The following is a 26094-nucleotide window of genomic DNA, read 5'->3' on the forward strand; positions in this document are numbered from 1 at the left end:
ACGCGTGAAAGGAAACAACAGTTGGTACATGAGCACAAGAACAAGGGGAAAACTGCAGAAGGCCCAATGTGAGTTCCCCGAAGCTATGTGAGTTCCCAATACATGTGAGTTCCCCAATACATGTGAGTTCCCCGAAGCAATGTGAGTTCCCCAGTACGTGTGAGTTCCCCAATACATGTGAGTTCCCCGAAGCAATGTGAGTTCCCCAGTACGTGTGAGTTCCCCAATACATGTGAGTTCCCCGAAGCAATGTGAGTTCCCCAGTACGTGTGAGTTCCCCAGTACGTGTGAGTTCCCCAATACATGTGAGTTCCCCAGTACGTGTGAGTTCCCCAATACATGTGAGTTCCCCGAAGCAATGTCTGCACTGGGAGTGCTATCAATAAATAATAATTTAATAATTATCCGTTGTATCAGGGGACAGGCAGCCAGTGTTTATGTACACGTTAGTCTAATATGAAGGTCCCCCTCAAGGTCTAACTACTGACGCTCCCGAGGAAACAACTCCACAACAGCCTGACCAACTCCTGCATATTCCCTGTTAAGTAAACAGTAGCATTAGATGGTAGGAAATGTGCCCAACCATTTCTGTCCCTTGCGGGGTTCGACCCTGAAATTCCCGATTGTGAGTCGCGAACGAACCCAACTGTGCTACCAGAACCTAGAAGCGCCTAGCTAAGATCGATGTTTAACTGTTCTATTAAAGTGGATCCAAAGTGTACAAATCATTACTAACAGTTTTATGGCTTTGTAATTTGTATTAAAACAGATTCAATAACATTTTTATTCAAAGTGCTTTTATAGTTAATGTTTCAACAAGACCTCTCGCGATCAGTGTGTTGAGATTTTTCTGACAAATAACAGAGCGTTAACTTGTTGCCACGCAAGCACGCGTAAACGCACGCACGCACACACACACACACAAGCACGCACGCACGCACGCACGCACTGGCTGGGGAGTGTGTGTGTGGGGGCCGGCTGGCTGAGTGGACAGCGCTCTAGACCCATGGACCTAGGGACCAGGGTTCGATCCCGGCAGCCGGCAGAAAAACAAATGGGCAGAGTGTCCTTCACCCTGATGCTCCTGATATCTAGCAGTAAATAGGTACCTGGGAGTTAGCTGCTACGGGCTGCTTCCTGGGTGTGTGTATATGGGGGAAATAGTAGTAACAGTTGATTGATTGACAGTTGAGAGGCGGGCCGAAAGAGCAGAGCTCAACCCCGGCAAGCACAACTAGGTGAATACACACTACACACACACACACACACAAACACACACACACAAACACACACACACACACACAAACACACACACACAAACACACACACACACATATATATATATATATATATATATATATATATATATATATATATATATATATATATATATATATATATATATATATTATATTATATTATATATATAATTTATTCATTTATATACACAGGCTTGCCAGTTAAATCATCAGCATATATATGCATTTTACACAGATGTTTACAAGTGCTTTTATCTGGTATTTGTCGAAAATGATAAGCATTTTCCAAAACTTTAAGTGTTTATTTTGGCGCGGAGTTATCACGTTGCTGCTAACAAAGGTGAGATGTAGTGCCTACGTGGGCTGTCTTCCCTCCTTAGTTGCATCTTAAGTTGTTATGTCGTTATTTGCACCACTGTCATGCTGCAATGCTTGCCTAATAGTGCTTGCCTAACGATACTTACCTATTAGTTTCTACTGGGGTTGAGGTCTAGCTCTTGAGGCCCCGCCTACCAGCCGTGTACCTGCTGGGTTTCAACTTAACTGTTCTGACTTTTCAAATTCTTTGTCGAATCGAACCTTAAAGTTGTGGCTGGAGGTGGCTTTTACAACTTCCTCTGATAGAGCATCCCACTTGTAAACTGCCCGTACAGGGTACGAACACTTCCTTACGTCCCTTCTTCTCGTTGGCGTCTCCATCTTCCACCTGTGTCCTCTTGTCCGGCTTTCTCTCAGTCTGAAGAGACTTTCTCTTAGTCTCTTCCCTTCCCCTTGTCCACCTTATCTATTCGCGTCAGTATGTTGTATGTTGTGATCATATCCCCTCTGCTCTTTCTATCTTCTGGGGTTGTGAGATGTAGTTCTATCAGCCAATCTTCGTAGCTCAGCCCTCTTAACTCTGGCACCAATCTTGTAACTCTTAGTTCTTTTCCAATGTTGGTTTAATACTTCACAAGGTGCGGATTCCATGCCGGTGCTGCGTATTCCAATATTAGTCGAACAAATGTTGTGTAGACTGCTTCCAGAGCTACTGATTCAGGTTTCTAAACGGTGTTCTTATACTTGCCAGCGTCCCATATGGCGCTGATGTTATCCTGTGTATGTGTGTCTCTGGTGTGAGTGTCGGAATTATATCCTCTCCCGGATCCCTCTTTCTCTCTCATGTCTGTAGCTGCTTTCCCCGCATGGTGTAGCTGCCTTCTGATGGTCTCCTCCCTCCCTCTCCCATCCTCATTACCTTACACTCATTAAGGTTGAACTCCAGCAACCATTTGTCTGACCACTCCTAGAGTTTGTCAAGGTCTTCCTTTTGTCAAGGTCCCCCAAGGTAACCTTTTGCAGTCCTCGTCTGTTTCCGTGTTCCTCATCAACTGTGTATCACCTGTATCATCAGCTGTACATCATCAGCTGTACATCATCAGCTGTGCATCATCAGCTGTGCATCATCAGCTGTACATCATCAGCATCACCAGCAGACAGTGAGATGTGTCAGTTCACACCCTCGGGCTGGTCGTCCAATTAAATAAGGAACAGCAGTGGTCCCAGGAGCGTGCATACCTAATTGTGTTTACTTAACAGTGCTTACTTAACCGTACTTACTTAACAGTGTGCTTACTTAACAGTGCTTACTTAGGTACTTCCCTAACAGTGCTCATCTAACAAAGACTTCGAGGAAGTCAGGTGTAGAGGTTCACGTCCAGGGGCCAGATTCACGAAGCAGTTACGCAAGTTCCTAGGAACGTGTACATCTTTCCTCAATCTTTGACGGCTTTGGTTACATTTATTAAGCAGTTAAAAAGCGTGAAAACTTCCCAATCAACTGTTGTTATTGTTATAAACAGCCTCCTGGGGCTTCGGAGCTCATTAACGGTATAATAATTGTAAACAAAGCCGCCAAAGGTTGAGAAAAAATGTACAGGTTCGTAAGTATTTGTGTAACTGCTTCGTGAATCTGGCCACTAGCGTTGTTGTGACTTGAGTCATGTGTTTTAACTCCAATATATTTTTGAGTTCTAGGTCGAGTCTGATTTTGGGTGGAGGTGGCTTCAACAGCGCCTTCTTTCAGTGCATTCCCCCTGTTGGCCACCCGTTAATGATACGAACATTTCCTTACATTCCTTCAACTCATTTCAATAGAGTTGAGTTCAATCCTCACTGTTTCAGTGAGGATTATCACACAGTATGTAATCAGCTGACTTTTGTTATTGTTTTGGAAGTCATTGAAACACTCGTGTGTTCCCGCCAGACTCCAGCGACAAGTGGCCATTCATAAAACAATCAGCTGATCTTTGTTATTGTTTTTGGAAGCCACTGAAGCACGTGGTTTTTCTCCCGCCAAATTCGTGCACCAATTGTAAACATAACGAGCTTTGTGGGTTAATGGACTTCCGTTTATTCCCGTAATAATGCAACTAAAGCTCATTGATATTTTACTTTTTAATTAAATCCAACTCAAAATACTATGTGCGCATTGCAGTCAATATAAAATGGGGTGTCTAAATAAATAAATAAATAAAATAAATGTTTATTCAGGTAAGGTACATAAATACAAGAGATTTTACAAAAATTGAGAGATTTATAGATAGAGCTAGTACATACAATGCCTAAAGCCACTATTACGCAAAGCGTTTCGGGCAGGAAGTATAAAATACTTCATCGGTCATACAACTCCTATATACCCACGGTGTATTTTGAGCAGGCACAGCACGGTAATTAACATATAATTACGTTATGCTTGCAACGTGTCTATCGCGTGTAAATTACCTGTTTAAATTTTTTATAATAATGTGTATGGTTAAACATATGGGAAAATTGTATACTTAAATATATATATAAAGGTGTGTATGATCTATACACAGTTTCTCGATGTATATATATACACTAGAGTGTGTTCAGGACTAAAGTATACTTGCTGGTTGGTCACTCAGCTGCTTTGGTGACCTTAATAACCCTCCAGAGGCTGATAAGCCTTAAATTAAAAAAAACAAGACAATTGAAATTAAATTGATATAACTTACATAATTTATATGATTGATAAGTTATATAAAATATAATAAATGAATGGCTTGAAATAATTATTGATTTTAACAAGACTTATAGCACTAAATATAACTTAATTATTGTCTTTTGTCACTGGTGATTAACGATCAAAACACCCAATGGCGCTAAACGAGGCAGGGCAGCCAGGGGGGGGGGAGGGGTCGAGGCCCGAGTAAGCTTTATTCCTGAACAAACTATGTTCAGCGTCGCATGTTTTTGTTCATCATTAAAATTATTTCCACATTTCCTCTTTTGGCTTTAATTCAAACATTATTAACGATTAATAAAGATCATCACCAATTTATAGACATTTACTCATTAATCACCACAGAAATTCGACCATAAAATAATTCGTATAATCCCACTATAACTGCTCAATATCATTCACTCTCGACGATTATCGCCAATGGAGATACTGTCAAAACAATTTATCACCTATAATGGCGGTATTTCCTATAATTGTCAAGAGCTGTGTTATTGACAACATTTGTCAATAGTCATTACTTATGAAGGATTAGCGAGGACTCTTGCAAGGAGGTCTCGCTCTACCTGCCTTGTAGCTCATGTCATCACTCTTGAGAGTAATTGATGGTTTACGATCATAATTAAGAGCTGCTCCATCAACACCATCAAACACGGAGTCCCCACCAACCTTCCCCACCACCACCATCACCACCATCACCAACATCCCCACTACCACCACCAACATCCCCCAACACCAACAACATACCCACCACCATCACTGGGCCTCGTTATAAACATCAAATTATATACTTTCCCCCACTATGGATGTTTTTAAAAGATAATTATTAATCTCAACACTCACCGCTTCGCCTAAATTATTCTTAAGAATTTGGTAAGAATGTTCATCCTAATTTGCATAGACAACATTAGCGCTGAGTCTGTGTGTGCTTGTTTGGGGCTCCCGCAGGTAATTTGGTATTAATAATGATGAAGAGTAGATATACCACAAGAGGTATACTCAACTTCTCGGTGTATATACACAGACGACAGTATACTTTAGTCCTGGATTATGTTCATAAGTAAAGTATATCCTTGCTGGCAGGTCAGCAAAGTATTGAGGTGGTCTTAATAACCCTCCAGAGGTTGATAGGTTTTAATAACCCTTCAGAGGTTGATAGGTTTTAATAACCCTTCAGAGGTTGATAGGTTTTAATAACCCTTCAGAGGTTGATAGGCTTTAATAACCCTCCAGAGGTTGATAGGTTTTAATAACCCTTCAGATGTTGATAGGTTTTAATAACCCTTCAGATGTTGATAGGTTTTAATAACCCTTCAGAGGTTGATAGGCTTTAATAACCCTACAGAGGTTGATAGGCTTTAATAACCCTCCAGAGGTTGATAGGTTTTAATAACACTTCAGAGGTTGATAGGTTTTAATAACCCTTCAGAGGTTGATTAGCTTTAATCAGCCTCCCGAAGTTAATAAACCTTAATAACCTTCCAGAGATTCATAGGCCTATGTAAACTAACTTAGTACGTGACGATGTCTCAAGGTAAACCCCATCTTAGGAATAATACTGGCATCCTCCAGAAAACCTTGGATAAAGTCCAGGTGATTCTTAGATGTTTTGGCGTGAAGATGATCACGACGCTCAGGCAGGACCCTGTCAGACCCTCCTACCATCACCACTACCACCATAGCCACCACCACTACCACCACCACCACCACCACCACTACCACCACCATCACTACCACCACTACAGTAGTGGAGAGTAAGCCAGAAGTGTGCCATTTTAATTTTCTCGACTACACACTCCTGGCGAACAGTATTCTTCGCGAGGAGATTAAACTAAATTATTCCGTCAGTCCTAATTTACACTGACGCCATCAGCCAGCCAGTCATCCTCCTCCCTCAGTCATTCCCTTATCAATGAACGCAAATTAAATCCCATTTTCAATGAGTATTTAATCCCATTTTGCATATACATATTTTCCAATTTTTTTAAAGATTAATTATTTCAAGTCAAAAGATTGTATATTTAACACAATGAAATTACAGAACGGGCTGTTGGGAGCATACAGTATATCCTATTTATATCCAGCCATACTCATTCATATAAGCTACCTCTTAAGATATTAAATACAGTTCAGAATACATATCAAGCAAGGAAATAACTCTAAGTGTCTGCAGACCTGTATTTACCCAAGTCTTTTCTAATGTTTAATAAATACCCTATTGGTACCCCCCTTAGATTCGTCCACTTTATAGGACCTATACTTTACTACGCTTATATAGAACTGCAGAAGACCCTATTAATGCCTCTTTTACACCTACTTATCCACTTGTACCATTTAATTATGGCATGCCCTATTAAAATACCCTTATTATGCCCATTCATCTGCTGGTGGTAAACTTTACGTCTAACTATTTGTTCCATTTCTCTGTAGTAGAAACCAATTAAATTGTGAGAAATATTGTTTGTTTCCAAAGATTACATATTTGTACCTCATATTTTTAGCGTATAGCTAAAGATGGCTTATTGAGCAAAAGAATGCAAGAAACCGTGTAACTCCTATTCATATCAATCTCAGGAGCTCACGCCGAGTCTGGACCCACAAGTCCCACGTCCCAAGTCCCACCCACAAGACGACCCACTCGTCTTAGCACTAACATCCCCCGAACCCCCAACATTAAGATCATTACACATTGTGCGTTGAAATCTCCAAACCAACCAAACCCAAGGAAGAACATATATATATATTTTAAACATATACAATTCTCGAAAATAAACCCGTCCTGTCGCACCGCTCGGGTGTTCAATTTCATTCCTACTTTCTGATAACGCCTAAACCACCTCATTAACGCCCAGAAACAATCTTCCTACACCGCTCTGTTACAGTGATATTGATTCATCTCCCCAATCAAATATTTGTTCAATGTATGTATATGTATGTATATATATATATATATATATATATATATATATATATATATATATATATATATATATATATATATATATATATTTTTTTTTTTTTTTTTTTTTTTTTTTTTTTTTAGATAACAATAGGGAAGGGAGTACCACCTCTGGCTGGAAGAAGGGGGACCCATAGCCTCGGAGGAAACCACACATAACGCATTGGAGGGAATGTAGGTCCCCTCCAATACAGTTTCTGTGTGCTTTTCTCCTACCACCCCCTTCCCTTTTTTTTTTTTTCCTTTATTGTGTATTTAAAGGTTACAAAACATACAAGACAAATGCCTAAAGGTTATGGATCTCTTGAAGCTCCTCCGCTTCTGGACAGGAACCGAGGACGCAGCAAGCATTTCCCCTCTGGATCGCCACACTGAGACGCTGAAATAAAAAACTGGAAGCCCTTGGGTCTCTGGTGACGTCAATGAGCCTGGAACCCAATTCCTTGAGAAATCCCAAGGCACTCTTGCCCCAGGGGCCATGCGTCTCAGACGCTATGGGAACAAAGAGGTATTGACCTTCCAGTCGCCTGTACTTGAGTGATTTTGCTGTTTCCCTGTGGTTGGCCGTCCCACCTGCTTGATCAGCTCCGAAGTGTACATAGGTGTCAGCCAGGGTGGATACACATGTGTAGTCCCACACCAACTGTCTACCCTCCTTCCATGAGTATATGGTGATGCCATCAGGGCGAAGTGCTGGGAAATCCGGGTTTTGGACCCCTAGGATGCGAGGTTATATATATATATATATATATATATATATATATATATATATATATATATATATATATATATATATATATATATATATATATATATATAGTTTCTTTCACCCTGATGCCCTGTTACCTAGCAGTAAATAGGTACCTGGGGGTTTGAAGGGCTGCTTTTTGTGTGTGTGTGTGTGTGTGTGTGTATGTACTCACCTATATGTACTCACCTATATGTGCTTGCAGGATCGAGCATTGACTCTTGGATCCCGCCTTTCTAGCTATCGGTTGTTTACAGCAATGACTCCTGTCCCATTTCCCTGTCATACCTAGTTTTAAAAGTATGAATAGTATTTGCTTCCACAACCTGTTCCCCAAGTGCATTCCATTTTTCTACTACTCTCACGCTAAAAGAAAACTTCCTAACATCTCTGTGACTCATCTGAGTTTCCAGTTTCCACCCATGTCCCCTCGTTCTGTTATTATTACGTGTGAACATTTCATCTATTTCCACTTTATCAATTCCCCTGAGTATTTTATATGTCCCTATCATATCTCCTCTCTCCCTTCTTTTCTCTAGTGTCGTTAGGTTCAGTTCCTTCAGCCGCTCTTCATATCCCATCCCTCGTAACTCTGGGACAAGCCTCGTCGCAAACCTCTGAACCTTCTCCAGTTTCTTTATGTGATTCTTCAGGTGGGGGCTCCATGATGGCGCGGCATACTCTAAGACGGGTCTCACGTAGGCAGTGTAAAGTGCCCTAAAAGCTTCCTCATTTAGGTTTCTGAATGAAGTTCTAATTTTCGCCAGTGTAGAGTACGCTGCTGTCGTTATCCTATTTATATGTGCCTCAGGAGTTAGATTAGGTGTCACATCCACTCCCAGGTCTCTTTCTCGAATCGTTACAGGTAGGCTGTTCCCCTTCATTGTGTACTGTCCCTTTGGTCTCCTGTCACCTGATCCCATTTCCATAACTTTACATTTACTGGTGTTAAACTCCAGTAGCCATTTCCCTGACCATCTCTGCAGCCTGTTTAAGTCCTCTTGGAGGATCCTACAATCCTCGTCTGTCACAACTCTTCTCATTAATTTTGCGTCATCTGCAAACATTGACATGTATGATTCCACTCCTGTAAACATATCATTTACGTAAATTAGAAAGAGGATTGGTCCCAGCACCGATCCTTGAGGTACTCCACTTGTTACTGTTCGCCAGTCCGACTTTTCGCCCCTTACCATTACCCTCTGGCTCCTTCCTGTTAGGTAGTTCTTCACCCATACTAGGGCCTTTTCGCTTACTCCTGCCTGCCTCTCAAGTTTGTATAGCAGTCTCATGTGCGGTACCGTATCAAAGGCCTTTTGGCAGTCAAGAAATATGCAGTGTGCCCAGCCTTCTCTGTCCTGCCTTATCCTTGTTACTTTATCATAGAAATCTAAAAGGTTTGTTAGGCATGATTTCCCTGTCCAGAACCCATGTTGGTGCTTGTTTACAAACCCAATGCTCTCCAGGTGTTCAACAAGTCTTAGCCTAATTATTCTTTCAAGTATTTTGCAGGGGATGCTTGTCAGTGATACGGGTCTGTAGTTAAGTGCCTCCTCCCTATCACCTTTTTTGAAAATCGGTACAACATTTGCCTCCTGGGCAATTCTCCCGACATAAGTGACTCATTAAAGATCATTGCCAGAGGCACGCTGAGAGCCTGCGCTGCCTCTTTAAGTATCCACGGTGATACTTTGTCTGGTCCAACAGCTTTATTTGCATCCAGTGTTGTCAACTGTTTCATTACATCCTCTGCTGTCACCTCTATATCTGATAGTCTTTCATCTTGGGTAATCTCTTCTAACAAAGGGAGCTGCTCAGGCTCGGTTGTGAACACTCCAGGGAATTTTGCATTCAGTACCTCGCAGATTTCCTTGTCGCTTTCTGTATATGCCCCTTCTGTTTTCCTCAGTCTTGTCACTTGGTCATTTACCGACATCTTCCTTCTTATATGGCTATGTAGTAATTTTGGTTGCTTTTTCGCTTTGACTGCAATATCATTCTCATAATTTCTTTCCGACACTCGTCTTATGTTAATGTAATCATTCCTAGCTCTGTTACATCTAATCCTGTTGTCCTCTGTCCTTTGTCTTCTGTACTTCCTCCACTCCCTCCTGCTTCTCACCTTTGCTTCCTGACACTGTCTATTAAACCATGGGTTATTATATTCCCTCCTGCTTTTTTCCTTTATTGTTGGAATAAATCTATCTTCAGCCTCCTTGCATTTCAATATGACTTGGTTCATCATACCTTGCACTGTTTGTGTGTGTGTGTGTGTGTGTGTGTGTGTGTGTGTGTGTGTGTGTGTGTGTGTGTGTGTGTGTGTGTGTGTATTCACCTAGCTGTGCTTGCGGGCGTTGAGCGCTGCTCTTTCGGCCCGCCTCTCAACTGTCAATCAACTGTTTCTACTCCTTTTTTTCCATACCACACACACACACACACACACACACACCAGTAAGCAGCCTGTGACAGCTGACTAACTCCCAGGTACCTATTTACTGCTAGGTAACAGGGGCATAGGGTGAAAGAAACTCTGCCCAATGTTTCTCGCCGGCGCCCGGGATCGAACCCGGAACCACAGGATCACATGTCCAGTGTGCTGTCCGCTCGGCCGGCCGGCTCCCCTGTGTGTGTATGTGTGTGTGTGTGTGTGTGTGTGTGTGTGTGTGTGTGTGTGTGTGTGTGTGTGTGTGTGTGTGTGTGTGTGTGTGTGCGTGTGTGTGTGTGGGGAGAAAAAAATTAGTAGTTAGTAACAGTTGAGAGGCGGGACCAAAGAGCCAGAGCTCAACCCCCCACAAGCAGAACTAGGTGAATGCACAGTTAAATGAGACCTTGGAACCACTTCTCAGGGCGTTGAGATCACCAGAGGCGATATATTTAATAATAATATTCTTAAGATGGTATGACTAACCAACCCTAACCTAACCTCATCAAATGGTTTAAGAATATACATTGTTTATACATTCTATAATTTTCTTTATTATTATTAATAGTTTACATTCTAGTTTTTTAACACCAATACAAGAGGGGGGGGGGATAGAGCAAAATAATTGGATGGAAATCTCCGTAATCGCAGTGCTGGATAATTGATAATTGTAGTTCAATAATTAATTAAAGTACAGCAGTTCCTCAACCATTTAAAGTCTGAATTATTTTGTATCTTTTGATGATTTATTCCTAAACAACAACAACACCAACAACAATTATGCAACACTGAGGCTAGATTCTGTACTATTTTCCACAGGTATCTATCGTACGTCTGGCAGCTCAGCTGGAAAGTATCTCCGTTCATAGGATAGTCGTTTCCAGACCTCGAGAATGACACACAACGCCTCTACGGCTGTAAATCATTTATTATGCAGTGATACGTTCAACCTTAAGATAGCTGCCCAAATGTCGTACCGCAATTCATACATCTGGCAACTTAGCTGGGAATTAGAAATTTTATCTATTCATTGGGTAATCATTCCTAAACCTCGAAATATACATGCATACATACATACATACATACATACATACATACATACATACATACATACATACATACATACATACATACATGCATACATACATACATACACTCCACAACCCATACATGCCTAGACAATAGCCATTTTTTTAGAAAAATTACCCCATTTAGTCCATATTAATCCCATGATTAACATGTAATTTATCCCATATTAATCCCTAAAATGTATTAAGAACAATATTTCTGTATCCCAACAGCTCAATCACACCAATACATTGATCATTTTTGGTTCTATTAATTTATATTGATGCTTGATGACAATCAGTAAGGTAACTATAATATTCAAGCTCCCCTACACCTGACTTTCCTCCTCAGCTCTCTCTTGCCTATTTATTGCCTGTCCCTACCTCCTCATCACAATCGACTTGAGAATGGTCCAGGACGGACCGAAACGTCGTCGTCCCTTCAATTTCTAGTGTGTGGTCTGGTCAACATACTTCAGCCACGTTATTGTGACTCATCGCCTGCATATTCAAGCTAGTTCAAAAATATTGTTAAATACTCTATTGTATTCAAATACAGCAAATATGATAACTACCTGATTAAATACCCAACTAGCTATTGTTCATATAAATAAACCAGGGTGTATATATGATATATTGAAATATACTCAGCTTAAATAATAATGTAAGTATGCTTAGATATAATAATAATTTATCGCCAAACCCGCAATATAACACACTTGTATATTCAAAAAAATATACAAAAATCTAAACATACAACATAAAAGGCACACATTTACACAATAACACATTTTTACACACAAAAATATACCATTTACACACTTGTAGTGTACATGCAGTATTTATGACATTTACACAAAATATTGTATTTTCACAAATATAGCAAATGGCATATACGTTTGTACAATCAAACATCACTTTCACAAAATGCTTACACACTATCACAAAAATTACATTTTCACGGGAAAATCATTTTTTTCTTTTAATTATAACACATACAGAACTTGCACAATTACACAATTTTATGCTAAATACAATTGCACAAGTTCTACTGCACAATTAAAACAGAACTTTCAAAATACATTATTTTCTCAACTGCCACTAATACAATTAATACACAAACTGCATAAATACATTCACACAACTAGCACAAATTCACAATTCGCACAAATACAAATTACTAAACATTGGACAATTAATACACAACTAGAACAATTAATACACAACTAGAACAATTAATACACAACTAGAACAAATAATAGACAACTTGCACGATTAATACACACACATCTCGCACTATTAATACACAACTTGCACAAATACAATTAATACACAGCTAGCACCTGCAACATACCTGGAGAGGGTTTGCAGGAATACAATCAATACACAAATACAATAAATACACAACCTGCACAATTAATACACAACTTGCATAATTATATTCAATGCACAACTGACGCAAATCCAACCAAAACAACTTTGTCAATCAATACATATAATTGGCACAATATTTTCTTATATATGTTTAGAACCTCATTTATAATATGCTGAGTTTAACCAAAATTGCCCCCCCCCCCAAAAAAAAAAGAGTGATAATTTCACATATATATATATATATGTATCGTACATCTAGGATCCTAAGAGCTCAGTCCCCATAAACACATATATATTTTCATAAAACATCTATTACCAATACAGGATGAACAACCCAGCGGGTTTTCTTCCTATTGGGGAGTGTTGTACATGCTGCTAAGGCGGTGTGTCCCTCATAACTAACATTCAGTCTTTGCATGACATGTCCCATTCTCAAGACCATGTCACACTACTGGTGCTGTGTCCGTCTAGCTGTTTCAGATTTCCAGATGTGTTTTTGTTTGGCATCAACCCAACCCAACTTAACCCAACCCAACTTAACCCAACCCAGCCTAACACAACCAAAGCTAAATTTTCACCAAATTGTTCCAATTTAAGTCAATTTTAAGCCACAACTTCAAGGACAGATTCCACAAAGAACTCATCATCAGGAAAATTGAATAAATGAAATAAAGAAGAACAAGGCTAGCGGGCGAGGGTGTTGGATCCCGTCCTCAGACCAAGTCCATTCCATCCAGCGGTCGACCCCACAGACGCATTCATAAATTTTTACATGATGTGCATTCAAAACGGGAATTTTCTCAAATATAAATTAATATTAAAATATTTTAGCAAATTGTGCAGATATAGGCATTGGCGATTATTTGTATTTGTAGTACGTGGGTGAAGCATTTACAGTGTTGTGGTTCGAACAAAAGTTGTCAGTGAAGCACTTGTTCCGGAAGTGTTCGGACGTCAACAGTTGTGAGTCGTGTGTAAACCGTTTGTCATTCATAAACACCAGGGGGTTTGGCGGGTGGATGGAATGGACTTCAGCCATTTGTTTATGAGGACGGGCTGGTCACACACACACACATTGTTAATTAAATGCTTCAAACCCTTCCATCAAACACACCCCACGTCTCTCTACTCCCCCCGCCCGCACCCCACACCCACACACACACACGCCCTCACCCCACTCCCACACGCCCTCACCCAACACCCACACACATACACGCCCTCACCCCACACCCACACGCCCGCACCCCACACCCACACACACACACGCCCACACCCCCCACACACACCCACACCCCCCACACACCCCCACACCCCCCACACACCCACACACCCCCACACACGCCCACACACGCCCACACCCCCCCACACACCCCCACACCCCCCACACCCCCCCACACACCCCCCACACCCCCCCCACACACGCCCGTGACCATCTGTTACCGCCTGTCGCCTCCAGCACCATAAAAATTCCTCTGAGCTGAAGTCCTGCCACCCCGGCCAAGATTAATCACGACTCTTAAAGCTCAATATATCTACCCTGTGCCCGCTGCTCTCAGCCCGCTCCGCTTTTTACCACACCTCGCTTATAACTACCGCGCACCGATTTTCAATGCCCTTTTCCATTATCTTCAATCAAGGAGTAATTGGGGTTTTTATTTTCGGCAAATCTGGCGCAAAAATCATGAGATGTCGGGATTTTTGGGGGGCCGTTGTGTCTTGAGTGGGGCGCTGAGGCCGGTTAAGCGCCGGTTAAGGGCCGGTTCTATCTACAGGGTTTAAAAATACGGTCTGGCAATTACTACTTTTTAGTTTTCATTTAGTGTCAATAATTTAATAAAAATGCCGAGCTGTCAACAGGGAAGTAGAGAGAGGGGAGGGGAGGGAGGGGAGGGAGAGGTAGCAGGATGGGGGGGGTAAAGGTTGAAGGGAAGGGAGACGTAGAAGGGAGGGGGAAAAGGTATAATAGAAGGATAAATGGTAGAAGGGAGATAGAGATATAAATGGGAGGGGTAGAGATGTAGAAAGAATGGGGAAGGAAGAGAGGCATAAGGGATATGGAAAGGAAGAAGACAGGGCAAATGTAAAAGGGAGGGAGGGGGGGTAGGGGAAATCTGTAGATGGCCAAAGAGTACACAGTGGGAGAGGTGGACGAAAAGGGTTTGCAGGAAGGAGAGGGGAGAGAGGGAGAGGGGAAGAATTAAGGCAAGGAGATCGGTTACCAAGAGACGTTGAGAGAGGGGGGCGGGTAGTCTGAGAGGGGGTTTAATACCCCCTCTCTGACAGGGGGGCGTGGTGGATAGATAGAGAGAAGTAGGTAATAGAACTGAACACCTCTGTAATTGTCTCTATAATCTCCAGTACCTGAACCCGTCCTCCTCCACCTCCTCCTAAGCAATCAATTCATCTATCACACCATCAAACCATCAACCCAGTAACGGCCTGCTTCATCTACCCATCCGTGTAGTGAGTATAACAAAAATAAAAATCCATTGAGAGCCGTCAATGGACATGATTTCGCGCCAAAAATACCCGCGCCAGCATCCTTGTTCCTGATGCTCCGGGCGACGCTGTTTTGTTTTTGTCTGCCTGGCTGTGTGTGTGTGTGTGTGTGTGTGTGTGTGTGTGTGTGTGTGTGTGTTCGTTTGTCTGTCCGTCACTGGAGGAAGGGGAAGCTGTTTTTTTTTTTTGAGGTGATGGGGGAGGGGGGGATGGGGGAGTTGATGGGGGGGGGAGTTGATGGGCGGGAATGGGGGTAGGTGATGGGGTGGGTGGGGTGGGAGGGATATTATAAGTAACGACGGGTTCGACATTTCGAATTGAGGTATATTGTAATTCCATCCTCCTGGGCGTTATAGAGCCCATGAAGAGCTCCTCCTGGGCGTTATAGAGCCCAGGAAGAGCTCCTCCAAGGCGTTACGGAGCCCAGAAAGAGCTCCACTTGACCGTTACAGAGCTCCTCCTGGGCGTCATAGAGCCCGTGGAGAGCTCTGGGGGCAACTCCGGGGGTCTCATCAACAAAATAAAAATGCTAATAAGAATCCTTCCAGCAATACATCTTTCTGTGGCGGTTGTGGCTCATTATAGGCGACATTGTAATTAATTTTGTCAATGAAGATGTTAGTAATAATAATTGTGGCTCATTCGTTTTTGACACTCAGGCTGCTCTAAGTGTCACTCAGGCTGCTCTAAGTGTCACTCAGGCTGCTCTGAGTGTCACTCAGGCTGCTCTAAGTGTCACCCAGGCTGCTCTAAGTGTCACTCAGGCTGCTCTAAGTGTCACGCAGGCTGCTCTAAGTGTCACTCAGGCTGCTCTAAGTGTCACTCAGGCTGCTCTAAGTGTCACTCAGGCTGCTCTGAGTGTCACTCAGGCTGCTCTAAGTGTCACTCAGGCTGCTCTAAGTGTCTCTCAGACTGCTCTAAGTGTCACTCAGGCTGCTCTAAGTGTCACTCAGGCTGCTCTAAGTCTCACTCAGGCTGCTCTAAGTGTCACTCAGGCTGCTCTAAGTGTCACTCAGGCTGCTCGAAGTATCACTCAGGCTGCTCTAAGTGTCACTCAGGCTGCTCTAAGTGTCACTCAGGCTGCTCTAAGTGTCACTCAGGCTGCTCTAAGTGTCACTCAGGCTGCTGTAAGTGTCACTCAGGCTGCTGTAAGTGTCACTCAGGCTGCTCTAAGTGTCACTCAGGCTGCTCTAAGTGTCACTCAGGCTGCTGTAAGTGTCACTCAGGCTGCTGTAAGTGTCACTCAGGCTGCTGTAAGTGTCACTCAGGCTGCTCTAAGTGTCACTCAGGCTGCTCTAAGTGTCACTCAGGCTGCTCTAAGTGTCACTCAGGCTGCTCTAAGTGACACTCAGGCTGCTCTAAGTGTCACTCAGGCTGCTCTAAGTGTCACTCAGGCTGCTCTAAGTGTCACTCAGGCTGCTCTAAGTGTCACTCAGGCTGCTCTAAGTGTCACTCAGGCTGCTCTAAGGGTCACTCAGGCTGCTCTAAGTGTCACTCAGGCTGCTCTAAGTGTCACTCAGGCTGCTCTAAGGGTCACTCAGGCTGCTCTAAGGGTCACTCAGGCTGCTCTAAGTGTCACTCAGGCTGCTCTAAGGGTCACTCAGGCTGCTCTAAGGGTCACTCAGGCTGCTCTAAGCAGGCCCCTCGTCTGTTCCTGAAAGAATCCTTTAGATCTGATATCTTCATAAACTGTCACTTCTTCTGTCCCCCTCCCCCCCCCCTCCCCTTCCGTTAGTCTTAACCCGTTCCCACGTGTCCAAGTGCTCCTTCTCCCCTTGTCTCTTGCCCCCAAGGTCCTGTCCCCCCCCCCACCCCCCCCACCCCCCCCCCCTACCCCCCTACCCCCCCACCCCCCCCCCCCTCTCTCTCTCTCTTTCTCTCTCTCTCTCTCTCTCTCTCTCTCTCTCTCTCTCTCTCTCTCTCTCTCTCTCTCTCTCTCTCTCTCTCTCTCTCTCTCTCTCTCTCTCTCTCTCTCTCTCCCCTCTCCTTGGCTGATGGATGGCAGCGGAAGGCAGCGGTTCGAGACGCGGCGGCTGACGGATGACAGGTCGGGTGCCACTGATAACGGGTGAAGAATATGTTTTATGTTTAACAAATTGTCTGCCACTTCCCCCACGCAGGAGCACTACAGTCACGGGGAGAGACGCACCAAACATGACAATAATCAACACAGAATTTGCAGACATGTTCACGGAAGAAACATTTCTTAGTGAAAACCTGCTGCCAGTACACACACACACACACACACACACACACACACACACACACACACACATATATATATATATATATATATATATATATATATATATATATATATATATATATTAGTATATTTTGGTAGCAGTCTTTCCTGTAGACATATATTATTAAATATGACCGAAAAAGTAAGATTAATAATTCTAACACGAATTTTCTCAATCTTTCGTACATTTCTTTTCACTGTTGGAGGTAAATCAAAAATCAATTCTCCAAAATTCATATTTATTTCTAGTCTGACGTGACACGAGCGCGTTTCGTAAAACTTATTACATTTTCAAAGACTTTAGTTTACAAATACACAACTGAATAGAACTTACGCATCTCCGATTTTATATCTACATTTGAGTGAGGTGGAAGGGGTGATGTGGCATTAATAGGGTATTAATTTCATCAACACAAGACAGAACACGAAACAATGGGTATTGAATAGAAGTGTTTGTAGAAAGCCTATTGGTCCATATATATAAAATACATTTACTATAAAATATATATAAATTTTATATATATAAAATACATTTACTATACATTTACTATAAAACCAGAAAAACGGCCAGCCTACTCATGAGAAACTCTCCAGACACAAAACAGAACGCTTTAAAAGAGACTAACGTCGTCTATGCCTTCAAATGCCCTCTTGGGGACTGTAAGCTCCAAAAAAACCAGTATATAGGCAAGACAACAACATCTCTTTCTAGGCGTTTAACGATGCATAAGCAACAGGGCTCCATTAAGGAACATATAATCTCTTCCCACAACCAAACCATCGCCAGAGAAATCCTAGTAGACAACACAGAAATCATCGATAGATACAGCGATAGCAGGCGGCTTGACGTTTGCGAGGCACTACACATCAAGAAGTCAACACCAGCAATCAACAGCCAATTAATGCACAACTATATTCTACCCACCTCAAGACTCCGCTCCAGTATAGAAGCATCAAGAAATATGGACCAATAGGCTTTCTACAAACACTTCTATTCAATACCCATTGTTTCGTGTTCTGTCTTGTGTTGATGAAATTAATACCGTATTAATGCCACCTCACCCCATCCACCTTACTCAAATGGAGATATAAAATCGGAGATGCGTAAGTTCTATTCAGTTGTGTATTTGTAAACTAAAGTCTTTGAAAATGTAATAAGTTTTACGAAACGCGCTCGTGTCGCGTCAGACTAGAAATAAAAATGAATTTTAGAGAATTGATTTTTGATTTACCTCCAACAGTGAAAAGAAATGTACGAAAGATTGAGAAAATTCGTGTTAGAATTATTAATCTTACTTTTTCGGTCATATTTAATAATATATATATATATATATATATATATATATATATATATATATATATATATATATATATATATATATATATATATATATTTATACAAATTTTCAGAGTACAGTAATCCTTGATAATTTCTTAACCACGAAAACACTAGGTTCATTTTCCGTTGTATTTCTTGCAGCTGTTCTACCTACCTGTTGGTAGAAAGAACAAGTAGGAGAAATAAAGGTGTCGTTCATTCCAGGGATCAATCTCCCCACGACCCTGTTTCTGACCAGGGCCTCCTGGTTGGTATGGCCTAGTCAACCAGGATCATATATATTACACACATTCATATGTATATAAAGAACAAATCAAGTTACTAAAAATGTTTTTCCCCGTCAGGTACCTCGGGGTGGTGGGTGTGACGCCCCTGCTGCCCCAAGGGGACCAGGAGGTGCACAACTTCAGCACCTCCTCCGCCATCAGCATCTGCCAGCACCTGCCGGGGCTGGTGCAGCAGCAGGTGGCCGTCTGCCAGAGTCACCCGGACACTATCAGGAGTGTGAGTGACGGCGCCCGCCTGGGCATCAACGAGTGCCAGTACCAGTTCCGGAACGAACGCTGGAACTGTACCACCGGCGGGGACCTCGACGTCCCCTTCGGCTACACCATCAAGAGGGGTGAGTGGGCAGGCTGTGTTAGGCTCTGTATTTTCAACCTGTTACAAAAGTAGCTGTAATGGGGGTGTATATTTTCAAGAGGTTACGATAGTGTATCTGTTATGCGGAGCGTATTTTTTCAACAGGTTACGAGTGTATGTGTAATACAATGTGTATTTTCAACAATGATTCTATAGCAGGAAATCAACCTGGAAATAATCAACCTCAGGTCAGGGAAGCAATCAGATACTGTGATAAATTTTCGCTCAACCAACTGATAACAGAACCAACTACGAACAAAAAAATAATCTCTACCCAATCTTCATGAACAATGAGGAAACAATCCATGGGGGGGGGGGAGGGTCATACAATATCGGAGACCACATACTCAGTTCAACACGCTCACTGAAGTTCAAACTAACATCAGTACCCGGATAGATCCAACAGGATCAATACGCGACAAAGATTATTCTATCAATTCAGTTTTAATAATAAGAGGATTGATCGGGAAAAAAAATAAATGTAGAATTAGCAAACGTCCACTGGGACACAATCTTGTGTCCCAAGACTCTCACGCAAGCAATAGAACAATTGACTGCCGAAGTGTGCAAAGTCTGCTGCAAGAACGTACCTTTGTAGAGGGTCAGAAAGAGAACCACTCCGAAAGAGAACACAGACGACTTCTACGGAAGAAGGACAACAATCATAGTACTGCTCAAGCAGACACGACTATCACAACAGAGACAAATAAAATCTAAACAGGAAAATGTAAGAAACAGAGCAGACGCTGAAACGATCTTCTAGTCTTAGGAAATGAGACTGGAACAGAAAGCTATACAAGAGATAAAGAAAAAACGTAAATAGCTTTACACATATGTGAAATCACAATAATGAACCTCCACCAGTATTGGCTTACAACTGAAGGTTCGTACACAGAGGATAACAAAGAACTGAGTAAAATCCTAAAAGGCCAGTATATGGCTATGTCTAGCATCATAATAAACAACATGAAAGCTGAAATTCCTGACAGTGTTTTTTTTTTAATGAAAGCTATCCTTATCCTTGACAATATAACTGATATTAACACATTCATAGAAAACGTTGAAAGATAAATTGACAACATGCCCATGCACTCCGCCCCTGGTCCTGACTCGTGGAATTCAATATTGACAACGAAATATAAAGTACCAGTAGCAGGAGCACTCAGTGTAGGATGGTGGGCAGGCTTGGATATAACGGAGGCTCCACAAGCACTTACAGCAGCAAATATACCTAACACAACGTAGGGAGCCGGTCGGCCGAGCGGACAGCATGCTGGACTTTTGATCCTGTGGTTCCGGGTTCGATCCCGGGTGTCGGCGAGAAACAATGGGCAGAGTTTCTTTCACCCCTATGCCCCTATTACCTAGCAGTAAAATAGGTACCTGGGTGTTAGTCAGCTGTCACGGGCTGCTTCCTGGGGGTGGAGGCCTTGTCGAGGACCGGGCCGCGGGGACATTAAAGCCCCGAAATCATCTCAAGATAACCTCAAGATAACCTCAAGGTAGTAAAGCTTTGACAAAAAATTATATACCAGTCACATTAACATCACACATAATATAAAATGTTGAAAGAGTGAGTAGGAATCAAATCTCCAGTTTTATGGAGGAACAATGAACTCACACCCCAGGACAACATGGAGTTCGAACGAGATCTTAGTCATTAGCAAATACTCGACCATAATGATAAAATCATGGAAGAATAACAAGAAAAACAAAATGCAAGTGTGGTATGCACAAACTTTGTAAAAACATTGGCTAAGTGTGACCATTGAGTAATGGCCCATTATATGAGATCAATGGGAATGACAGGTAATGTTGGTCGTTGAATTGTCAACTTTCTGTCAAACTGAATGCAGTGAATCAAAACAAATAACATCCAAGCCCAGTGAAAAGCTGTGAATCACAGAGCTCCGTGCTTCCACCACTGCTTTTTCTGATTCTCATATTAGATATGAACAACAATACTAGCCAGAGCTTCGTGTCGTCTTCCGCAGGCGATACAAAACCCAGCATGAAAATTACCTCTGTAGAAGTAAAACAGCAAGTCGATATTAATATAGTATTCGGTTGGGCAACGGAAAACATCATATTCAACAGTGATAAGTTCCAGGTACTTATGTGAGGTGGAACCGAGGAGCTTTAATTATTATTATTAACATCTTTATTGACAAAATTAATTACAATTTTGCCTAATCTGAGGATTTCGAGTAAGACTTATTAAAGTGAGGATAAATGCTGGTATTCACTGTCACGCAGGACAGAGGGTCATACACAAGTCAATAGGTCTAAACTGTAGGCGGAAGTACATATATATCATGGTTACAATCAATGTTTTAATGTATGGATATGTGAAAACAACTTTCTATTGTGCACTGCCACACAAGGGCAGGGATGTGCACTGCCACACAAGGGCAGGGATGTGCACTGCCACACAAGGGCAGGGATGGGTTCATAAGTGATGCAGCTTAGAAGTAATATAAATAAAAATTGTTCTTCATTCTTTAAAATGGACAAGCAAATTTTGGATAAATTGTTAGGATGTCGTCCAGAACACCTGAAATACGTGGTACAAGACGCAGTCAGACTTACCCATAGAAGGATAACATGTAAAAGATCTGAGAATTATGTCTGACGACCTGACATTTAGTGAACATAACGAAGCAAATATAGCGTCAACCAGGACAACGATAGGATAGATTATGAAAGCGTTCAAATCCTGGTATCCCACCGCAATGCAAATCCTGTTTAAATCACTGGTGCTGTCTCATCTTGAGTACTGATCGGTACTCACTTACCCTTTCAGAGCAGGAAATTTTTATGAAATAAAGGAAATACAGAGAACATATACGGCACGTATAGACACGATAAAGTACGTAATTTATTGCGACCATCTCGAAGGTTTCAAAATGTACTCCATGGAAAGGAGACAGGAGAAGTATTAGATAATATACACGTAAGATACTGGAGGGCCAGGTCCCAAAATTTACACAGTAAAATAACAATAAACTGGAGCGAAAGGTACGGAAGGAAATGCAGAATAGAACCAGTGAAGAGTAGAGGTGCCAATGGCACAATCAGAGAACACTGAACATCAAAGGTCCCCAGCTGTTCAATACTCTACCAGCATGCATTAGAAATATTGCTGGAACAAAGGTGGACTTCTTCAAAAAGCATTTAGACAGGTTCTTGCAAGAAGTGCCGGAGCAACCAGTCTGTAGTGGACATGTGGGCCTGCGGGCCCCTCCATACACACGCGGTCCCCATAACACCGGGGTCCCCATAACACCGGGGTCCCCATAACACCGGGGTCCTATAACACCGGGGTCCCCATAACACCGGGGTCCCCATAACACCGGGGTCCCCATAACACCGGGGTCCCCATAACACCGGGGTCCCCATAACACCGGGGTCCCCATAACACCGGGGTCCCCATAACACCGGGGTCCTATAACACCGGGGTCCCCATAACACCGGGGTCCCCATAACACCGGGGTCCCCATAACACCGGGGTCCCCATAACACCGGGGTCCCCATAACACCGGGGTCCCCATAACACCGGGGTCCCCATAACACCGGGGTCCCCATAACACCGGGGTCCTATAACACCGGGGTCCCCATAACACCGGGGTCCCCATAACACCGGGGTCCCCATAACACCGGGGTCCCCATAACACCGGGGTCCCCATAACACCGGGGTCCCCATAACACCGGGGTCCCCATAACACCGGGGTCCCCATAACACCGGGGTCCCCATAACACCGGGGTCCCCATAACACCGGGGTCCCCATAACACCGGGGTCCCCATAACACCGGGGTCCCCATAACACCGGGGTCCTATAACACCGGGGTCCCCATAACACCGGGGTCCCCATAACACCGGGGTCCCCATAACACCGGGGTCCCTATAACACCGGGGTCCCCATAACACCGGGGTCCCCATAACACCGGGGTCCCCATAACACCGGGGTCCCCATAACACCGGGGTCCCCATAACACCGGGGTCCCCATAACACCGGGGTCCCCATAACACCGGGGTCCCCATAACACCGGGGTCCCCATAACACCGGGGTCCCCATAACACCGGGGTCCCCATAACACCGGGGTCCCCATAACACCGGGGTCCCCATAACACCGGGGTCCCCATAACACCGGGGTCCCCATAACACCGGGGTCCCCATAACACCGGGGTCCCCATAACACCGGGGTCCCCATAACACCGGGGTCCCCATAACACCGGGGTCCCCATAACACCGGGGTCCCCATAACACCGGGGTCCCCATAACACCGGGGTCCCCATAACACCGGGGTCCCCATAACACCGGGGTCCCCATAACACCGGGGTCCCCATAACACCGGGGTCCCCATAACACCGGGGTCCTATAACACCGGGGTCCCCATAACACCGGGGTCCCCATAACACCGGGGTCCCCATAACACCGGGGTCCCCATAACACCGGGGTCCCCATAACACCGGGGTCCCCATAACACCGGGGTCCCCATAACACCGGGGTCCCCATAACACCGGGGTCCCCATAACACCGGGGTCCCCATAACACCGGGGTCCCCATAACACCGGGGTCCCCATAACACCGGGGTCCCCATAACACCGGGGTCCCCATAACACCGGGGTCCCCATAACACCGGGGTCCCCATAACACCGGGGTCCCCATAACACCGGGGTCCCCATAACACCGGGGTCCCCATAACACCGGGGTCCCCATAACACCGGGGTCCCCATAACACCGGGGTCCCCATAACACCGGGGTCCCCATAACACCGGGGTCCCCATAACACCGGGGTCCCCATAACACCGGGGTCCCCATAACACCGGGGTCCCCATAACACCGGGGTCCCCATAACACCGGGGTCCCCATAACACCGGGGTCCCCATAACACCGGGGTCCCCATAACACCGGGGTCCCCATAACACCGGGGTCCCCATAACACCGGGGTCCCCATAACACCGGGGTCCCCATAACACCGGGGTCCCCATAACACCGGGGTCCCCATAACACCGGGGTCCCCATAACACCGGGGTCCTATAACAAACCGTAATTTTAAAACAATTATATTATGAGTGAAAAATGATGCATTTTAAGCAGTTTTTGAGGATGGAAGTCGCCGATAATTTTGGAATGATATGAGTTTTTTTTAAGGGTGATGGGGGGGGGGGGTGAGGTGAGGGTGTGGGGGAGGGGGATGTTGTGTAATGGAGAGTGACGAGGCCTGGAGATATTGAATGATATTGAATTTAAACTGAATAATTGTTCTAATCTCTCTCTCGTACCTCTTAAGCAATCACGCCAGGTGTGTGGTGGAACACACACCTGGTGTGTTCCACCACACACCTGGTGTTTTGGAGCACACACACACACCTGGCGTAGTAGTGTGCCCCTATAACACACAGCGCCCTATAACTCAACGCAGTATAATCCCGGGTCGAGCGTAATCTATCAGATAAGCGGCGGAGATATTATCGTGGGTACTAGCCAAGCGCCCCTCCCCTGCCACCCTCCCCTTCCCTACCACCCTCCCCTTCCCCTACATGGGCAGGACCCCTTGGGCAGGGGAGGGTGGCAGGGGCGGATGTTATGGGGGGAGGGGGATGAAAGACGGCATAGGAGGGTAGGTAGGTAGGGGGTTTCAGGGGGAGGTAGAGAGGGGGAGGGGGAGGGGGAGGTAGGGAGGTGGAGCTAGGGAAGGGGGAGGGGGACGTAGGGAGGGGGAGGGGGAGGTAGGGAGGGGAGGTAGAGAGATGGGGGGGATGGGAAAGTTTTGGGGTAAGAGAAATGTTGAGAAATTTGTAGCTAAAACGTTTGTGTGTGAGAGAGAGAGAGAGAGAGAGAGAGAGAGAGAGAGAGAGAGAGAGAGAGAGAGAGAGAGAGAGAGAGAGAGAGAGAGAGAGAGAGAGAGAGAGAGAGAGAGAGAGGAAGGGAACTATCAGGGGAAAGCGTCAAGCCATTACGACTATATAGCACTTGGAAGGTATCAGGATATGGATTTGGCATTGAAATTGAAATTGAAATTCTAATAAGTTTATTGAGGTATAAATACACACAAAGGATGAGGTAGTTCAATCTATTCTCACCCCGTTCGCGTTCATATATATATATATATATATATATATATATATATATATATATATATATATATATATATATATATATGGTGCCCAACCACCTGGACGGTCGGGGATTGAACGCCGACCTGCATGAAGCGAGACCCGTCGCTCTACCGTCCAGCCCAAGTGGTCGGACGAGAAAGAGACAGAGAGAGATTAGTAAATCAAGAACAGAAAACAAGATAAAAGTTACTCAGAAAATTAATGGGTGGTGGTAGGGAGGTGGGGGAGAGGGTGGTGGTATATGGGTGATGAATCAGGGGTGAGTAGGGGGGAGGGGAGGGGTTAAAGGGAGGGGGTGAAGGTCCCCTCCCACTTCCGCTCACCTGGAGGGAGTTTCCCACGGTGGGCGGCCCACGGTGGGCGGCCCACGGTGGGCGGCCCACGGGGGCGGCCC

General features: G+C 44.1%; 1 protein-coding gene across 2 annotated transcripts in view; it reads left to right on the forward strand.

The window, feature by feature from the left end:
* Positions 1-26094, forward strand: part of LOC123773842 (protein Wnt-16) — a 362399-nt gene that overhangs the window by 233910 nt on the left and 102395 nt on the right. For both annotated transcript variants that reach the window (XM_069321960.1, XM_069321962.1), the window contains exon 2: positions 19279-19556. In XM_069321960.1, coding sequence (XP_069178061.1) covers positions 19279-19556 — 278 coding nt within the window. The remainder of the gene's footprint in view (positions 1-19278; positions 19557-26094) is intronic.

This window comes from Procambarus clarkii, chromosome 10 (genome assembly GCF_040958095.1).
Source record: "Procambarus clarkii isolate CNS0578487 chromosome 10, FALCON_Pclarkii_2.0, whole genome shotgun sequence".
NCBI lineage: Eukaryota > Metazoa > Arthropoda > Malacostraca > Decapoda > Cambaridae > Procambarus > Procambarus clarkii.